This window comes from Microtus pennsylvanicus, chromosome 12 (assembly GCF_037038515.1).
Source record: "Microtus pennsylvanicus isolate mMicPen1 chromosome 12, mMicPen1.hap1, whole genome shotgun sequence".
Lineage (NCBI taxonomy): Eukaryota > Metazoa > Chordata > Mammalia > Rodentia > Cricetidae > Microtus > Microtus pennsylvanicus.
The window spans coordinates 67,694,172-67,714,098 of record NC_134590.1 but is presented as its reverse complement, the minus strand read 5'-3'; the positions used below and the strand labels follow the sequence as shown (position 1 = coordinate 67,714,098).

Genomic DNA, 19,927 nt, shown 5'->3' with positions numbered 1-19,927 from the left:
CCGCCTCCGAGTGCCGTGTGCAAAAACAAACAGCCGTTGGGGAGGCGGTGCCGAGAGGGCGGAGTTACGGCTAGAAGGAAGCGTCCCATTGGTCCGCCACCGAGGTTCAAATGAACAACACGAGCGGCTATTGGTGGCGGCGGCGCGAGGCGGGCCGGGGGCATTGTCCGGCTCCGGCAGCGGTGGTCCAGCTGCAAGAGCGGCGGCGGCGGCGCGGGGAGGCAGTGGGCGTCGCGCGGCCGAGACCATGGTGAGTGCGGGGCGGCGCGGGGAGCAGGCACGCGGAAGCCTCGGGCGGCGCCTCCACCTGTGGCGCTGGGAGTGGGCGGTGTCGCGCAGCCGAGCGGGAGCGCCCGCCGGGGCCGGACTCCGCCTGGGGGGCAGCGCGGGACGCGGGAGGCAGAAGCAGGGGCGGGTTCAGCGGCGCCCGGAGGAGGACCCGCCGCCGCCGCCGGGCCAGTGCGGAGTCTCCGGCGCCGGGTTACGTAATGCCCCTGCTGAGGATCGGAGGAGTTCTGACCCTGCCCACCGGTACCGCTCGGTCGGTGCGCGGTTTGCACCGGCTTGAGGCGGTCACCGGATTATGCCCCCACTTCTTTAAAGGCAACGGTTTATTTACAGGGCTTCATCTGAAAGTATCTTTTCATTCTGCAGTTCGGATCTAGTTGAAAACGGATTTTTAGAAATGAAAGTGAATAAAACTTTAGCACCATTCTAAATTCAGGGGAAGGAGAAAGTGCTAAAAGCAACGGAAACCTGTGCGTTGCGTCAAAATTGTTGGAGGGAATGACGCTCTCAGTTATGGAATTGTATTGATGTTGGTATTCCTGTTCTAAGTATCCTTTCACTGTTAAAGAAATAACATGCCTTCCCAATAGCCTGTCCACACACGTAAGAGATTAAGGAAAAACTATTTAGTAGCGCATGTCCGGCTGGGTTAACACCTAAGCAAGAGCCAGCCTTCATCGGGAGCTCTAATTTATGTACATTTTAGGCTTGTGCATTCCACAGACACTGTCATCCTGAAATCTCTTTTCGGTTTCGGGTCCCAGGTTACACTTCGAACAATTAAAACAGAGGCAGGAGATTGCAAGTCTGGCCACTTAGGCAGATAGGAGATTTACACAGCAAAAAATACTACATATTACCAGGATTATTGTAAGTATGCCATTGTTGTTCTTCTTTTTCGAATAGTCGTTTTCCGGGTCATCTTTCCCACCTGACAGAATTATGTTTTCCCTGATAAGAGCTCCGGGGAGTAAATGGCAGACTACGACTTAATGATGCTTGTGACCCTGTGCTGCCTGCCGCCTTGATTTGTGTTTGGGTGTGGGAATCTGGGCGTAACTGCTGGTCTTAAATCGGTGCTGTCTCCTTTGCTGTGGGAATGGAGTCTAACTGGCTGGGTCAGTCCCGGTGAATAAACTACTGTATCCTAGCATCCTAAATTCCCCTTATCAGGAACAGGCACGGTTAGCCTAACTGCACTGCCTATCTTTGGGTTCTTTTGGAGGCAGTGCTCCTTTAGCTAAATATGATTTGTGTCAGTGTCTCCTAAGCAAACCTATTAGGAAGTGCCTTACCACATCAGTCTTAGTACTTTGAGTTTCTCCTACATCTTCACGAGACAGGTACCTTCAACAGGTGTGGCTGCCTTCAGAGTTAAAGCCAAGCCCAGGCTATCATTTCTCATCTGACAAATAGTGTAATGTGTCTCATGTTGATGACATGTGAGGTGTTTAGTAGATGACTATAAACAGATTGACCAGTGGAAAGTAGCCAAGTTTGGACTGTAAAATTCTCAGACCTCAAACTAGAAAAGTTCTGTCAGCTGTCATTGTATGGTGACTGCAGGAGTTACTTGTTCGTACAGAAGTTAATCTGCTCAGGCAGTTAGGAGTTTCTGTTTGTTTCTTTGTGTTTCTAGACAGGGTTTCTCTGTGTAGCTTTGGTGCCTTGGATCCTGTCCTAGAACTAGCTCTTGTAGACCAGGCTGGCCTCGAACTCACAGAGATTAACCTGTCTCTGCCTCCCGAGTGCTGGGATTAAAGGTGTGGGCCACCACCGCCTGGCCTCAGGTGGTTGGTTTTTATGAACCCGGTTAGTTTTTCTTTTTCTTTTTTTTAAATATTTATTTATTATGTATACAATATTCTGTCTGTGTGTATGCCTGAAGGCCAGAAGAGGGCACCAGACCTCATTACAGATGGTTGTGAGCCACCATGTGGTTGCTGGGAATTGAACTCAGGACCTTTGGAAGAGCAGGCAATGCTCTTAACCTCTGAGCCATCTCTCCAGCCCCCGGTTAGTTTTTCTTTCTCACATTGTAGTGATAGGTTTTCAATATCTACCCAAAAATACATAAGCATTAAGAGAAAAAAATATACTGATGGCGTTGATTGTCCTTGGTTAAAAAAAAAAAAATTGACGGGAAGCCGGGCGGTGGTGGCGCATGCCTTTAATCCCAGCACTTGGGAGGCAGAGGCAGGCAGATCTCTGTGAGTTCGAGACCAGCCTGGTCTACAAGAGCTAGTTCCAGGACAGGCTCCAAAACCACAGAGAAACCCTGTCTCGAAAAACAAAAACAAAAAAAAAAAAAATTGACGGGAAATAAAAGTTGTCTATTAGAGTAATAGCAAAGTATCCAATTTTCAAGGTGAAAATCTATTTCAGTATGTTCCTTTCCCATGAATAAACTTTTTTTTATGTATGTATATTTTGGAATAAACTTTTTTTTTTTGGTTTTTTCGAGACAGGGTTTCTCTGTGGTTTTGGAGCCTGTCCTAGAACTAGCTCTGTAGAACAGGCTGGTCTCGAACTCACAGAGATCCGCCTGCCTCTGCCTCCCAAGTGCTGGGATTAAAGGCGTGCGCCACCACCGCCCAGCTGGAATAAACTTTTTAAACCCAGACAAAGTTTGTATTCATTGTGTATATGTAAGGGTGGGCTTATGAGGTCAGAGGACAGCTTGCCCAAGTCTGTCCTCATTCCACCAGTGAGTCTCAGGCTCAAGCTGAGGTGGTAAGGTTAATGCCAGTTACCTGTACCTGCTGAGCCAGCTCCATAGCCCAGCTTTTACATATTTTCTCTTTTTCAGTCATCAACGATTTTTTATTTAAAGTTGATTATATGTGTAAGTAGCAGCTTATTGGGTTTTTTTAAAGTTTTTTTTTTTATTTTTTCTTTTTGGTTTTTGTTTGGTTTGGTTTTTCAAGGCAGGGTTTCCCTGTGTAGCCCTGACTGTCCTGGAACTCACTCTGTAAACCAGGCTGGTCTCTAACTCATATAGATCTATCTGCCTTTGCCTCCTGAGGGCTAGAATTAGAGGTGTGTGCTGCCACCACCCAGCTACAATATTTATTGTAAAAAATGCAAAGCTTTGCTCACAGCAGCTAGAAATGGTAACGCAAAGCTTGGGTGCTCCACAGTCTTGAACCCCCCCCCCAAATTCGCTGCTGTGATCAGCTTCCCACAAAATACAGACAAATAGAATAATGAGTGGCCAAGCCGGGCGATGGTGGCGCACGCCTTTAATCCCAGCACTCGGGAGGCAGAGGTAGGCGGATCTCTGTGAGTTCGAGACCAGCCTGGTCTACAGAGCTAGTTCCAGGACAGCCTCCAAAGCCACAGAGAAACCCTATCTCGAAAGACAAAAAACAAACAAAAAAAAAAGAATAATGAGTGGCCCTTACTCCACTTCCCAACAGTCTTTGTTCTATCTGAATCTCTGTATCATCTGTGTTCTGTATTTTTAAATGCAGAATTGCTAGTTGAGTTCTTATAGCATCCCAGAGCTGCTATAGCCCACATCTGATGTGGGAGTGTCATATATCAATCTGTTGATTTCATTGGCTAAGCAATAAAGAAACTGCTAGGCCCATTTGATAGGCCCACCCTTAGGTGGGTGGAGTAAACAGAACAGAACGCTGGGAGGAAGAGGAAGTGAGCTCAGACTCGACAGCTCTGCTCTCCGGAGCAGACACTTCAGAGAGACGTCATGCTCCCCGCTCCAGGGAAGATGCACGCTATGACACTCCGACCCAGGATGGACTTAGGCTAGAATCTTCCTGGTAAGACCGTTGCTATACAGATGATAAGAAATGGGCTAGTCCAGGTGCGAGAGTTAGCCTAGAAGAGACTAGATAGGAATGAGCTAAAGCACTGTTTAAATGAATACAGTGTCTGTGTAATTATTTCGGGGCATAAGCTAGCCGAGCCAGGCGGCTGAGGTGTTGGGGGACGCAGCCCCGCCGCCGCCCATATTACAACACACATCTCCAACTCTTCTACATTTCTCTTGTAAATCAGCTCCAGAAGCCTAAGAGCCATAGATCAAGTTTAGTCATGACAACAACCCCACTCTTGGTACTAAGTTTCTTTATTATTTTCCTCATCACCTTGACCAGATACTTGACAAAAAGGTTTAAAAAAGGAAAAACTGCTAGGCTATAATGGCGTCCAGCATTTGGACGTAGAGCCAGGCAGATCTCCATGAGTTGAGGCCAGCCTAGCCTACAGAGAGAGTTCCAGCAGGATAACCAGGACAACACAGAGAAACCCTGTCTCGAAAACCTGAAAGAAAATGTGGGAGGGACTTTGGATCATGATTTCAGATGATTTTGAGCCTCAGTTGGCCCCATACTCTTGGGCAAAGCATTATGGTAGCAAGAGTGTGTACTTCATGGCTTGCCAGGAAACAGCCAGTTACAGTGCACTCTGTAAGGACATACACCAGTGACCAACAATCTTCATTTCTGTCTCACCACCTAAAGAGTGCTAATATTTGAGAATGAAGCCTTCAACTCAGTCCATTACATGTGGCTGATTCTGTTTATTTGGCTGCTGTAATAATGTTGTCATGAACAGAGCTGTACAAGTACCCATTTGAGTCATGACTTGTTTGGGGTCTGTAACTAGAAATGGACTGGCTGGGTCCTGAGGAACTTCATTCTCTTTTTTCAGTGTTTAGTTAGCCTAATTTTTGATAACATGGTTGTTCTTCCTCCCAGAAAAGATAAACTCTCAATTTTCTATGGAAATAATGTTATGCTGATCTTTTTGAAAAGTTAAAAGTTGCTGGGCAATGGTGGCATGCACCTTTAATCCCAGCACTCGTAAGACAGGTGGATCTCTGTGAGTTCGAGACCAGCCTGGTCTACAGAGCTAGTTCCAGGACAGGCTCCAAAGCCACAGAGAAACCCTGTCTCGAAAAACCAAAAAAAAAAAAAAAATTGTCAGATTTATAGATAACTTAAACTTTAAATATGTGTTAGTGATTGGTTTTTTAATGTGTTAATAGAAGGTTTTATATATATATATATATATATATATATATATATATATATATATTTACAGTGAGGCAGCAAATCACCTAAATATCTTAAGTTTTTATAAGAAATTTTTACGTAGTCAGGCAGTAGGTGTGCACGCTTTTAATCCCAGCACTCGAGAGGCAGAGGCAGAACGATCTCTGAGTTTGAGGCCAGCCTGGTCTATAGAGCGAGTTTCAGGACAGGCTCCATAGCTACTGAGAAACCCTGTCTCAAAAAAACTAAAAAAGAAAGGAGAAAGAAAGAAAGAAATTTTTACCTAAAGTATTGTTTTGTGACTTTTTTGCATTAACATTTTCAACTCCAAATTGTTTTCCTCTAGGCTGGAGGCAAAGCTGGGAAAGACAGTGGGAAAGCCAAGGCTAAGGCAGTGTCCCGCTCACAGAGAGCTGGGCTGCAGGTAATGAATGAATCCATTCTGTCAGTTTTTTGTTTTCTTTACATTTGTAATTCATGACCCAGAGAAGATTTATTGATTGCAGAAATGTCCTTTTTTATAATACACCTTTGAATGTGAGAGTAACTAGTTAAGGCATAAATTATAAAGTGAGCCATTAGTTTGTATTTTATAAGAGAATAGGATGTCTTAACAAATTTGTTAATTTTTTTTCCCCCTCTATTAATGTCTGTTCTTGGGCCTGGAAAGCAGAATTAACAGTTAAGAATGTGTGCTGCTCTTGTAGAACAGCTGCCTGTGACACCTGATCGGGGATCTCACACAACTCATACCCACACAGACCCACACACACAGGTTTAACAGTGAAATAAACCTCTTTTCAAATGCCTGGTTTCTCAAGATTATAACTATGTTCTTCATTCTTACAAACTTAGAGTGCATATACTCTGGTTTTCCTTTTGAGAATGTTTGTAGTGGCTCATTGACTTTCAGGACAGGATAGAACTAGAGACCAGTATTGGATTTTTGCACTATTCTCTAAATATTTCCCAAAAGACTTCCATTGTAGTCTGAGAAGTATGTTCTAAACTCCTAAGTATTCTCAAATTTCATGTATGTGAATTATTACAACGTCAACCTACAGACAGAGTTTTCTAGGTGAGTAAAAATTATTCCCTGCACATAAGAAATGCTTCAAAAGAAGCTGGAGGAGCCAGGGGTGGCGGCACACACCTTTAATCCCAGCACTTGCGAGGGCGGATCTCTGTGAGTTCCAGGACAGCCAGGACTGTTATACAGAGAAACCCTGTTTCAAAAAAGATGGGTGAAATGGGGAGCTAGAGTGTTGGCTCAGTGATGAAGAGTGTTTGCTGTTCTATAGGACCAGAGCTGATTCTCATAACCTACATGGTAACTCAAAACCATCTGTAACTCCATTTCCAAGAGGGTTAGGCCTTCTGGCCTCTTTGGGCACCAGGCACACATGTGGTAAATAGACATCAATGCAGGCAAAACATTCATATACACAAAAATAAGGGTGTGTAATTTTTTGGTTTTTTTGTTTTGTTTTTTGTTTTTCAAGACAGGGTTTCTCTGTGTAGCCCTGACTGTCCTGAAACTCACTCTGTAGACCAGGCTGGCCTCAAACTCACAGAGATCCGCCTGTCTCTTCCTCTCGAGTGCTGGGATTAAAGGCATGTGCCACCACTACCCGGCTCTTAAATAGTTTTTAAGTGGGAAATTGGAAGTCTAATATGTGATGTTGTGTGTGTTGTTTTTTCATGGCTTCCCTTTGTAGCCGTGTCAGCCTCCTGCCTCAGGGTTGCTCACCACAACAGCGAATCATGTTTTTATGGCAGTTTCAACAAGTGGGTTACAGAATCTCTGTGACACAGAAGGAAAGGGAAGAGGAACTTCAGTTCATTTTGTTTTCTTTGTTTTGGGGGGTGTTGCTTGTTTGTTTGAGACAGGATTTCTCTGTGTAGCCGTGGCTGGCCTGGAACTCGCTCTATAGACCAGGCTGGACCCAAACTGAGAGATCTACTTGCCTCTGCTTTCTGAGTGCTGGGATAAAAGATGTGTGCCACCACCACTTAGCTGTTTTTATTTTAATTTTATGTGTATGATTGTTTTACCTGCTTGCATTTGCATCATATGTGGAGGTCCAAAGAAAGCATCGGAACTCCTGGAACTGAAGTGAACTACCATGAGGGTGCTGGAAACCAAATCCAGATCCTCTGTAAGGGTAGTATGTGCTCCAACTGCTGAGCCATCTTTACAGTTCAGGAACTTAGCTTTTAAAGTATTGTGTATTTTAGGGCACTGCTTAAATTCTCATAATTTATTTCAGGTGTATTTAAGCAGTGGAGACTATTGCATTGGTTTAATAAATAAAGAGGTTGGTGCGGGGGAGGGGCACGGGAGAGAAGAAGAAAAGGGTTGGTGAGATAGACCAGCATATAAAGGCATTTACCTCCAAATGCCTCCAGACCCAAATGATGGAAGGAGATATCCAACTTTGGCAAGTTGTCCTCTGACTTACACACAAATAAGTAGTGGAGCCTGGAAAGATGGCTCAGCAATTAAGAGCACTGGCTCCTCTTCTAGAGGACTAAAGAGGTTCCCTGCTCTCGTCTGGGCATCTCTTACCTTAGTCTATAGCTCCAGCTCCTGGGGATTCAGTGCCCTCTTCTGGTCTCCCTAGTACATAGACACAAATAAATGTAATAAAGTATTGTAAGATAAATATGCCGGGTGGTGGTGATGCATGCCTTTAATCCCAGTACTCTGGAGGCAGAGGCAGGCAGATCTCAGTGAGTTCGAGGCCAGCCTGGTCTACAAAGCAAGTTCTAGGACAGCCAGGACTGTTACACAGAGAAACCCTGTCTTGAAAAAACAACAAAAAAAAAAGTAAGATAAATATTTTAGTGATTTAAAGGATTAAAAGTCATGCATGTAGCTGGTGGTGATGGTAGACATCTTTAATCCTAGCACTTGGGAGGCAAGGTGAGTGAATCTCTATGCTTAAGGCCAGCCTAGTCTACAGGAAAAGTTCCAGGACAGCCAGGGCCAAACAAAGAAACCCTGTTTTGGTGGTGGGGGTGGGGCGAGTTCATATAGGAGTTTAGAGAGAGAACTCGGTAGTTAAGAGCACTGAGTGTTCTTCCAGAGATCATGAGATCAATTCTCCACACTCGAATGGCAACTACAATGTCTGTAACTCTAGCTCAGGCGATTGGGCATGCAAATGGTGTGCAGACATACATACAAGGCAAAATGCCTGGACACACAAACTTTTAAAAATAAAATGAGCATGGCTTTGTTTTTTGTTCTTTTGGGTTTTTTTGTTTTGTTTTGTTTTTTTGGGTTTTTTGTTTGTTTGTTTTTTCAAGACAGGGTTTCTCTGTGGTTTTGGAGCCTGTCCTGGAACTAGTTCTGTAGACCAGGCTGGTCTCGAACTCACAGAGATCCGCCTGCCTCTGCCTCCCGAAGTGTGTAGCCCAGGCTGGCCTCGAACTCGTGAACCCCTTGCCTCTGCCTCCTTCAGCAAATCCTACCGGCGTGTGCCACCACAACCGGCTGGCTTTGTTTTAAAAATAATCCATGTAACTGAGGAAGTCTAGTGTTGCCTGTGATAGTAGCTGCTTTAGAGGCTGAGGCAGTAGTATCACAAATTCAAGGTCAATCTGGGCTACGTAGTGTGTTAAAGACTATGCTAAGTGTAGGCAGCTTAGCCATACTCCGCCTCAGAAAATAGAGAGCAAGTCTTAGGTGTGGTACAAAGCTTCTAAGCTCAGATTTCTGCAAATTGGAGGCCAACCCACACACTGCACACTCTGTATAGCAAGATCAAAGAAAAATTACAAAGGATATCGCTTTAGCAGTAAAGCACCTGCCCAGGATGTTGTCAGACTCCAGGTTCAGTCTCTAGAGCTACAAAAAAGAAGTATGAGCAGTAGATGGGAAGAGGTAGAGAGTTGAAGCCCCTCCCCTGTCCCACAAAAAAAAGGTTTTCTCTAAGATTGTAACTTTCTTTTAATCCCAGCACTCGAGAGGAAGAGGCAGATGGATCTCTATGAGTTCAAGACCAGCCTGGTCTACAAGACAAGCTCCAAAGCTACAGAGAAACCCTGTCTTGAAAAATCAGGGGTGTTGAAGGGACTTAGAACTTTCTAATCTAAGGCCAGGCAGTGGTGGCGCACACCTTTAATGCCAGCACTTGGGAGGCAGAGGCAGGCGGATCTCTGTGAGTTCGAGGCCAGCCTGGTCTACAAGAGCTAGTTCCAGGACAGGAACCAAAAAAAGCTACGGAGAAACCCTGTCTCGAAAATCCAAAAAAAAAAAAAAAAAAAAAAAAAGAACTTTCTAATCTAATAGAGGATTGTAGTATAAGTGCTCTGTAAGGTAGATGTGATGCACTAGTTACTGCAGAGTTTATTGAAATGCATATTAAATAGTTAAAAGCAGAAATAAGGCCAGTTTTGTAAAGGTTGTCCTACACAAAATTAGCTAGTTTTAGATCATTTATGAAAAATTAGTGCTGTGGGGGCTGGAGAGATGGCTCAGAGGTTAAGAGCATTGCCTGCTCTTCCAAAGGTCCTGAGTTCAACTACCAACAACCACATGGTGGCTCACAACCATCTGTAATGGGGTCTGGTGCCCTCTTCTGGCCTGCAGGCATACAGACAGACAGAATAATGTATACATAATAAATATTTTTAAAAAATTAGTGCTGTGGATGAGATTCATAGTCTAAAAGAATAAGAAACACAAGAACATTGATGGTCCCTTTCAAAAATTTTTTTGTATTTTTCTTTTTTTTAAATTAATTTTTATTGAGCTCTACATTTTTCTCTACTCCCCTCCCTGCCTCTCTCCTCCCCTTCAACCCTCTCCCAAGGTCCCCATGCTCCCAGTTTACTCACAAGATCTTGTTTTTTATACTTCCCATATAGATTAGATCTATGTATGTATCTCTTAGGGTTCTCATTGTTGTCTAGGTTCTCTGGGATTGTGATTTGTGGGTTGGTTTTCTTTGCTTTATGTTTAAAAACCACTTATGAACGAGTACATGTGATAATTGTCTTTCTGGGTTTGGGTTACCTCACTCATAATGCTGTTTTCTAGCTCCATCCATTTTCCTGCAAAATTCAAGATGTCATTTTTTTCTGCTGTGTAGTACTCTGTTGTGTAAATGTACCACATTTTCCTTATCCATTCTTCGGTCGAGGGGCATTTAGGTTGTTTCCAGGTTCTGGCTATGACAAACAATGCTGCTATAGACATAGTTGAACACATGTCCTTGTGGCATGATTGAGCATCCTTTGGATATATACCCAAAAGTGGTATTATTGGGCCATGAGGAAGGTTGTTTCCTAGTTTTCTGCGAAATCTCCACACTGACATCCAAAGGGGTCAAAATATTTTTATTTGTTTTGTTTAGGAACCAGTGTTTGTAGACAGGGGACAGGGTCCTGTAACCCAAGTTGTCCTCAGTGCTTCTCTCCCCAGTGCTAGATTCCAGTTGTATGCCAGCCACTAAGTTGTTTTAAGAGGTATGTGTGGTCCTGTACAAAGAATCACTGGGAATCTGCCTGAAAACTTAGCAAGGCCCTGTCTCCTCTTTTTTGTTTTTTTGAGACAGTGTTTCACTGTGTAGTACTGGCTGTCCTGGAACTTGCACTGTAGACTAGGCTGGCCTCAAACTCCGAAGTTTGCCTGCCTCTGCCTCCCAGGGATGAGATCGAAGGTGTGCACCATGCACAACCCACCTAAGACATTGTCTTAAAGGCCTCATTGTAGGGCAGGAGAAAGGCTCAACTATTAAGAGAACTGACTTCTTCCAGAAGATCCTGGTTTAATTCCAAGCACCCATATGGGAGATCACAACTGTCCTCCGGTTTTAGGGGATCCAGTGGCCTTTGAAGGAACTAGGCTCACATGTTGTACACCCATACACATAAAATAAGTTTAAAATACAGTTCTTTGTGGTCTCTAAAGCTCAGTAAGAGATGGTTTGGCTGTCTTGCTACATGCCAGAAAGCACACCTTACTAACATTACAAAACAGAAATAAGGCATTGATTGTGCTCTTAAAATTATAATTGCTTCTGGTGACACTCCTTAAGAATGAGATCTTGGCCGGGTAGTGGTGGCACACGCCTTTAATCCCAGCACTCGGGAGGCAGAGGCAAACGGATCTCTGTGAGTTCGAGGCTAGCCTGGTCTACAAGAGCTAGTTCCAGGACAGGCTCCAAAGCTACAGAGAAACCCTATCTCGAAAAACCAAAATAAATAAATAAAATAAAATTGAGGAAGAACAGAGTTAGGGTCAGAGGAGAATGGTGGGTGAAGGTTGAAAGTCATGTGACTTTTATGTGAAAATTGATCAGATACAATTGTGATATTGGGCCGGGCAGTGGTGGCGCACGCCTTTAATACCAGCACTCGGGAGGCAGAAGCAGGCAGATCTCTGTGAGTTCGAGGCCAGCCTGGTCTACAAGAGCTAGTTCCAAGACAGAAACCAGAATAAAAACATTAAAAAAAAAATGTGATTATTGGGCTGTATTGAACATGTAATTGATAACAGCATGGTATACTCATTTTTACAGTGAACTGCATTGCTCAAAAATTGAAGATTTGGTGCTGAGTAGTAGCACATTCATATAGGTGCTAGGACCATTAACTACCGAGTAAATTTGCCCGTAACAGGGGTAAGCCTTCAGTTATACTCAAGCACTGCAGTGCCTCCCAACAAGAAAGACGTCTCTTTTACAGTTTCCTGTGGGCCGGATCCACAGACACTTGAAGACTCGCACCACAAGCCATGGACGGGTGGGAGCCACTGCTGCTGTGTACAGTGCCGCCATTCTGGAGTACCTCACGGCTGAGGTTTGTGGAGACGTCACGTGGGATCCAAAGGGTTGCTCTAAACTAAATGGCTGCGGCTGCCATGGAGAACACATTTTTGATTTGTATTTTATGTACATTGGTGTTTTGCCTGTATGTATGTCTGTTTGAGGTTGTCAGATCCCCTGGAACAGGAACCATAGATAGTTGCGAGCTGCCGTGTGGGTGCTGTGAATTGAAGGTGGGGGTCCTCTGGAAGAGCAGTCAGTGCTCCCAATCGCGCCACACACACACATTTTTTGGCGTGGGGGTGTTTTCAAGACAAGATTTCTCTGTGTAACTGTCTTAGCTGTCCTGGAACTTACTTTGTAGACCAGGCTTCAAACTCACTGAGATCCGACTCCCAAATGCTGGGATTAAAGGCATGTGCCACCACCCAGCCTGAGAATACTTCTAAAGAGATTAGTGCACTCTTTTTTTGTTTTTTTGTTTGTTTGTTTGTTTGTTTGTTTTTTGAGCCTCATATTGTCTAGTCTGGTTCCAAACTCCAGCATGCCAGAGGGTAACCATGAACTTTTGTTCCTTTTGTTTGACCCCATCCTCCTGCCCCTCGCCCCACCCCCATCTTCCCCCAGTGCTGGGTGGCAGAAGTAAACCACCACACTGGCTGCTTCCTTTTCTTCTGTTTTGCTTTTTTGAGACAGCAACTCGTGCTGGCCTAGAACTTACTCTGTGTTCTGCTTAGTGTGGGGAGTTTGTTGATTTGGCTTGGTAGAGACAGGTGACTGGCTGATTGGAATTCTGTGTAGACTAGGCCAAACGTCATCACTCTGCCAATTTTTTGTTTGTTTGTTTTTTGCTTTTTTTTTCTCCTGAGTTAAGATTTCTCTGTAGCTTTGGAGCCTGCCCTGGAACTCCCTCTGTAGACCATGCTGGCCTCGAACTCAGAGATCTGCCTGCCTCTGCCTCCTGAGTGCTGGGATTAGAGGCGTGCTCTGCCAATTGGAGTCCTGGTGTGCTTGGTTTCTGTTTGTTTATATTTAAGTGAGGGCAAGCAAACCACATTTTTCAGAGCCAGGATAAAGAAATACTTTGTAATTAAGTGAACTGTGAGGTACTATGTTAGTCATTTGGCAGTGTTCCAGGCTCCTTGCCTTGCACACATGAAGCCCTGGGATTGTTTCCCAGCACCCCCGTAAACTGGGGATAGTGGAGTCAGGAGGATCAAGAACTCAAGTCATCTTAGCTACATAGTGAATTCAAGGCCATCCAGGGGTATATGATAACTCTTTCTTTAAAAAGTAAACCAGGGACACTACTCAAGAAGTTACAACATGCCTTCTTAGTTTATGAAGATTTGTAATAGAATATGGCCAGGCATGGTGGCATATGCTTGTGGTCTTAGATAGGAAGGTTGTGAGTTTGGGGCCATCCTCAGCTATCTAGAGAGTCCCTGCCCCAAAACTAACAAAGAACTTGCTCTGTTAAAATCAAAAACCTTTGGATCTAGTAGGTAGCAGAGTCAGCAGCCCTTCCCTCGTGCTCATAAGTGAGCTTCACATTTCAGTTAGATAAGTTATTTTGGTAAGACTGGTTTGTTGGTTGGTTGATTTTTTTTTTCAAGACAGGATTTCTTTTTTTTTTTTATTTAATTTTATCTTTTTAAATTTATTTATTTATTATGTATACAGCATTCTGTCTGCGTGTATCTCTGCAGGCCAGAAGAGGGCACCAGACCTCATTACAGATGGTTGTGAGCCACCATGTGGTTGCCAGGAATTGAACTCAGGACCTTTGGAAGAGCAGGCAGTGCTCTTAACCTCTGAGCCATCTCTCCAGCCCCCCAGGATTTCTCTGTGTAGCTTTGTAGCCAGTCCTGGAACTTGAACTCACAGAGATCCACCTGCCTCTGCCTCCCAAGTGCTGAAATTAAAGGTGTGCACTGTCAACACCTGGCTTGGCAAGATTTCTTAATATGAGGATCCTGGATCTTCTCTCCCCATCTCAAGACCTCCCCTGGAAAATGCATAGGAAGGCATGAAATGTTGGCAACTACATTCCAAACCATAATTAGAGTAGCAGGCAAGTCGGGTGGTAAAGACAGCCAAGCCAACTAGAAGATTATTTTTTTTTGTTTTTTGTTTAAGATTTAAATATTATGTATACAGTGTTCTGTCTGCATGTATGCCTGCAGGCCAAAAGAGGGCACCAGATCTCATTACAGATGGTTGTGAGCCACCATGTGGTTGCTGGGAATTGGACTCAGGAGCTCTAGAAGCCAGTGCTCTTAACCTCTGAGCCACCTCTCCAGCCCAAGCAGAAGATTCATAATGGGGAAGATGTGCTAGGGAACAAAGCTGAGAAATGTGACTGTAATGTGCACTAGCGATCGCATTGCCATAGTTTCATCCCCCTCCTGTTCAAGATTTAACTGCTTTATGGGTAGTTTGAGCTTTGCTATGTTACGAGTCAAAGGTTTCATGGGGGCATTTTGCTGTTAATTGAGATACTTTCTTCTTTGATCCTATTCCAGATTTTTACTACAGGCTTTAGGAAGATATGCATTTTCCTTTACTAGTGCTGTGGCATGTAGAGTTACACTCACCCGTGGAGGTCTTTCTACATTCCTATTTGGATTCAGCTACGTTTTCTTTGTGGTACTTGGGATTGAACCCAAGACCTTATGAGTTAGGGAACTCTCTATACTCATCTACGTCTCTAGCCCTTTGGATGTTTTGTTTTATTATTTTATGTTTTTGAGTATTTTACCTGTTTGTATGTCAGCTTACCACCTGCGTTCAGTGCTCACAGAAGCCAGAAGAGGGTGTCAGGTACTCTGGGTCTGGAGTTAATGGTTATGATGGGGGGTTGCAGAGATGGCTCCAGAGGTTAAGAGCACTGGCCACTGAAGCTACATGGTGGCTCACAACCATCTGTAATGAGATCTGGTGCCCTCTTCTGGCTTAGAGCCATACATGCAGGCAGAACACAGTATACATAAATAAATTTTAAAAAAAAAAAGAATGGTTATGATCCACCATGTAGGTGTTAGGAATTGAACCAGGGTCCTGTGGAAGAGCAGCCAGTGTTCTTAGCCACTGAGACACCTCTCCAGTCCTGTCCTTTGTTTATTTGACACAGCCTTGTAGGCAGCCTCAGCTGGAATTAGACTTGTGGTCCTACCCAGCGACAAGTGACTGAGCTACATGTTTCGCTCACAGCTGGCCAGGGTTTCTAGGGTAGACCGCCTCCCAGTACAGCTCAGTGAGAGGGTAGGTGCGTAGCTTGTGGGAAGCCCTGCAGCTTTAGTTTCTTTATGCTTTTAACTTGTCACCCTTTATTCTTAGATCCAGCCTCGTGGTTAGTACAATGCCATTGTCGTTCTGTCATAAGTATCATGTCTTACCAGTATCAAAACTCAAAATAAACAATAAATTCTGGGTTGTAACGGGGTTTAGTTTTGCACCTGTCTTTTATTTCTTTGTCTACCAGTTTGCCAAAAGCACAGGTGTTATATAAATACATTTTAAAACAAGTCAGCATATTCTAGGTATTTAACCTTGGAGTTTTGATCAACCAGTGATGATTCGCGCCTTTAATTCCAGCACTCTGGAGGCAGAGGCAGGTGGATCTCTGAGTACAAGGCCAGCCTGGTCTACAGACTGAGTTCCAGGACAGCCAAGGCTACACAGAGAAGCTCTGTCTTAAGAGGGGGGGGTACGTGTGTCTCTGTGCAAGGAGGGGAGTCAATGGGAGGTACTGAGTGTCATAAAAACAAACAGTGGCCGGGCGATGGTGGCGCACGCCTTTAATCCCAGCACTCGGGAGGCAGAGGTAGGCGGATCTCTGTGAGTTCGAGACCAGCCTGGTCTACAGAGCTAGTTCCAGGACAGGCTCCAAAGCCACAGAGAAACCCTGTCTCGAAAAACCAAAAAAAAAAAAAAAAAAAACAGTGACAGAGAGGTTGTTTTCCTACAGTTTGAAACCTACTGTTTCCTTAATTGTGTTATTTCACGGACGCTTTAAAGGTGCTGGAGTTGGCAGGTAATGCTTCCAAGGATCTCAAAGTGAAGCGCATCACTCCACGTCACTTGCAGCTTGCAATCCGAGGTGATGAAGAGCTGGATTCGCTCATCAAGGCTACCATAGCTGGGGGCGGTATGTGTTATTAAGTCTACAGTATTTCTAATTAACATCCTTCAGATCAGTGATCCTCAGCATCAGTGGTTAAATAGGAACCGTATGACTTTTAGGTCCACAAGTGTTAAGTGTACTACAGTTCTGTTGGTGCGGTGAACCTGGGTCCCCATAAATGCTACAATTGAGCCACAACTCAGGACCCTCTAGGCCTCTTCTCATAGTGGTCTGAGTAAATATTTGTCCCCTTGCCATGGGCAGTGCTATTTTTATTTTAGCTTGTTGTTTACTTTTGTGATACTTCGAGCCTAAGGTTTAAAGTACTGCCCCATACATTTTGAACTATGCTAGAGAAATAACATGTCCTGAGACGTTGCTTGTTAGGATAGTCTTGGCAGGACCAAAGTGTTCTGTATGGTCTGTAAAGATGGAGTTACCAGGTGCTTCCAGAACCTTGTAGTGGCTGCAGTTAGCTACACTTACTATTCCTATAGAGTGGCTTCCGGGCTCCTATAGGTTTAATAGGATCCAAATATGAAAGGTAATTTAAATAAATTCTATCTTTTGTATAATTGCTTGTTTACTTTAGCACTAAAGCACTAAAATGTTCAGAATGTTATCATAGTGTACTAACAAAACTTCTTGAATTTCATTCTAGGTGTGATTCCGCACATCCACAAATCTCTGATTGGAAAGAAGGGACAGCAGAAAACTGCTTAGGAAGTGATTTAACCACCTGCTCCCCGTTACTGTCTGTAGCTGGACAGTGGACACCTGTGGGATTGTGTGGAAACTTTAAGAACAGTTCAGTGGAAAAGCATAGACAATTGCTGTAGACAAGATAAAAGAAACACTTGTATGTTTTTAGACTTGTGAAGTTTGATAAGTCCCTTTCCCTGTGGTCATGGTCATGTGTTGATTGGCCAAGTTTCTCCCTTGTGTTTTATACAAAAATAGAATTGATAAAACATTTTTTACAAAACTAATTTGTCTCAGAATTTCTTCATGATGTGTTGGAAATACTTTGCTCACACCTGGGCATGGCTTTGTCTACATCAACCCTAGCATCTGGGAGGTGTGGGCAGGACCTTCAGAGTTCACAGTGACCCTTGCCTACCTACTGAGTTCTAGGGCAACCTGGACTACAAGAGACTCGGTCAAAAGAAAAAAAATTGCTCAGACATTGAAATTTTTAAGTTGCAAATTAGTCTTTTAGTGGTGGCCCACGCCTTTAATCCCAGCACTTGGGAGGCGGGGGGGGGGGGGGGCAGGCAGATCTCTTGAGTTCAAGGGCAGCCTGGTCTACAAAGTGAGTTCCAAAGCTACAGAAAAGCTCTGTCGCGGAAAGCCAAAAAAAAAAAAGAGAGAGAGAGAAGAAAAATTTAGTCTTTCAGAATAATCTTAAAACAAAAATTGGAAAGTAGCATACCATGTTGAATCTTGGATACAATCTAATATACCATTATTTTTATTACATGCAACCAAGAAAGAAAATCTTTGTGAACTAATGCCAGCAATTAAGAGATAAATCTTCATTGCAAAGATAGAGGACAAAGGGGGTATTATGTGTTCAGGGTCAAAACTGGGAATGGAATGAGTTGAATCCTTGCCTGCGCACTTACCTTGTATGGTGCCTCTGCTTCACTGGCCAAGGAGCATTATTGCCCTAGGAACCAAATGACCTGCTAAAAAGGTGACTGAGCTCGTGGAGGGGGCAGTTAGAAGCCAAGCCGCAACCTTTCTGCCCCAGAGTTCACACCATAACTTAGAAATGCCGCTGCTTTATCAGTTTTCTGCTGTTGTCTGGGAAGTCTGACTTTCTGTGGTCTCATAGATCCCACAAACCTGCAGTAACTTACAGTCTTTAAAGATGATGTCTAAGTAATAACGCACACAATTTAACTTAATTCACTAGTCAATGTATTAGAGCCAAAATATTATTTTTCTTCCATGGAACTCTTTGTAAGAAAGGAGTTGATATAACAGTATCAAAACAATTCTTATTTTGAAGAAATAATTTTATCATGGAAATTGTGACAAATACACAGAAATAAAGAGAATAATGCTGATCTGAAAGAGCCATATATCCTGTCCTCTGACTTTAGTCTTGTGCCAGTGGGTTGCTTTGAAGTCTGGTTACAGTCTTCACGTCTATGTATTGTAGAGACTTACTCTGTTTCCACTAAATATTCCACTTAAAGATGGGACACCTCGAAGACAGCTAACAGTTTTAATATGAAGTAACAGCATTCAGGTTTTCCTGGGTTTTGTTTTTAACAGTTTGTTTGAATCAAGATCTAGACAGGAGGCTGAAGAGATGGCTCAACAGTTAAAAGCTCTGGCTACTCTTCCAGAGGGCCAGGGTTTGAAAATTCCCAGCACCCGCATGGCAGCTCATAACTGTCTGTAACTTTGGTTCCATGTGACCCAACACACATGGCAAAACACTGATGCACATAAAACACTAAACAGATAGATAGGTAGGTAGATAGATAGATAGATAGATAGATAGATAGATAGATAGATAGATAGATGATAGATAGATAGATGATAGGTAGATAGATAGATAGATAGATAGATAGATAGATAGATAGATAGATAGATAGATAGATAGATAGGAGATCTAGAAAAGTTGGGACTGGAGTGATGGCTCAGTGATTGAGCACTGGCTGCTCTTCCAGAGGTCCTGAGTTCAATTCCTAGCAACCACATGGTGGCTCACAACCATCTGTAATTAGATCTGAAATAAATAAATAAATCTTTAAAAAAAGAAAAAAAGGTTGGGCAGTTGTGGCGCACACCTTTAAGTCCAACACTCAGAAGGCAAAGGTAGGTGGGTCTCTGTGACTTCGAGGCCAGCCTGGTCTATAGATAGAGCAATTTCCAGGACAGACTCAAAAGCTACACAGAAAAACCCTGTCTCCAAAAGACAAAAAATCTGAATGAAAAAGAACAAAAACAACAAAAATCTCTTCCTACTCCATTTTTCTTGCCTCTCCAACACCTCTCTATTAGTCCTGCTGGCTTTGGGAGCCCCGGTGTGTCATATACATCATCTTTATCATTTATGCCCTGGCAACGCTTAAGCACGCATGGGCAGCCCGGGTATGGCGGTTCTCCAGCTGTTCCTGTGCTGAGCGGTCCTAGATGCTTGTGTTATTGTCATATCCAAGGTTCCACAGCCTTCCTTTATGCTGTCTTTGGGCCTTCCTCTTCGCCTTATCCCGTGCACTCCTCCAAGCAGTGCATATCTGCCATCATTCATTCTTGTAACATGGCCCAAGTATCTCACGGGCCACTGTTGTATCCTGTAGTTTACTTCCTTCTGTAGATGGAGATGTTTCTTTTTATCTTCTTTTTCTTTTTCTTTTTTTTCTGGTATTTCAAGACAGGGTTTCTCCATAGCTTTAGAGGCTGTCCTGGAACTAGCTCTTGTAGAACTCAGAGATGCACCGACCTCTGCCTCCCAAGTGCTGGGATTAAAGGCGTGCGCCACCACGGCCCAGCGATGGAGATGTTTCTTAATGTCCTTGTTGTACAGTCTCTCTTTGTGTGACTGCCTATACCCTTTTATCCAATTAGCTTTACTTGTAAATGTTCATAACAATGAGTCATTGGTCTGGCTCAAGGCCTCTGGTTGCTGGTCCACCGTCATCGCTGGATTCACACCGAACCTCCTCTTGGATATCCCTCAGCTGTCCTGAGACATGGAAATC

General features: G+C 43.8%; 1 protein-coding gene across 3 annotated transcripts; it reads left to right on the top strand.

Annotated features, from left to right (window-relative positions):
• Positions 1-17,197, top strand: H2az2 (H2A.Z variant histone 2). 3 transcript variants are annotated; one of them, XM_075944288.1, is made up of 5 exons: positions 1-250; positions 5,653-5,730; positions 12,003-12,116; positions 16,103-16,232; positions 16,870-17,197. In XM_075944288.1, the coding sequence occupies exons 1-5, from the start codon at positions 248-250 to the stop codon at positions 16,929-16,931; spliced, it is 387 nt and encodes a 128-aa protein (XP_075800403.1). In that variant the 5' UTR covers positions 1-247; the 3' UTR covers positions 16,932-17,197. The 3 variants fall into 3 exon arrangements, with proteins under 3 accessions (XP_075800403.1, XP_075800404.1, XP_075800405.1); XM_075944289.1 differs by lacking the exon at positions 5,653-5,730; XM_075944290.1 differs by lacking the exon at positions 12,003-12,116.
• Positions 17,198-19,927: the final 2,730 nt, after the last annotated feature.

Excerpts from the sequence above, each read along its gene's own strand:
- H2az2 (XM_075944288.1), top strand. Across the intron at positions 5,731-12,002 it reads CACAGAGAGCTGGGCTGCAG|TTTCCTGTGGGCCGGATCCA; the intron begins GTAATGAATGAA and ends TCTCTTTTACAG. Across the intron at positions 12,117-16,102 it reads TGGAGTACCTCACGGCTGAG|GTGCTGGAGTTGGCAGGTAA; the intron begins GTTTGTGGAGAC and ends GACGCTTTAAAG.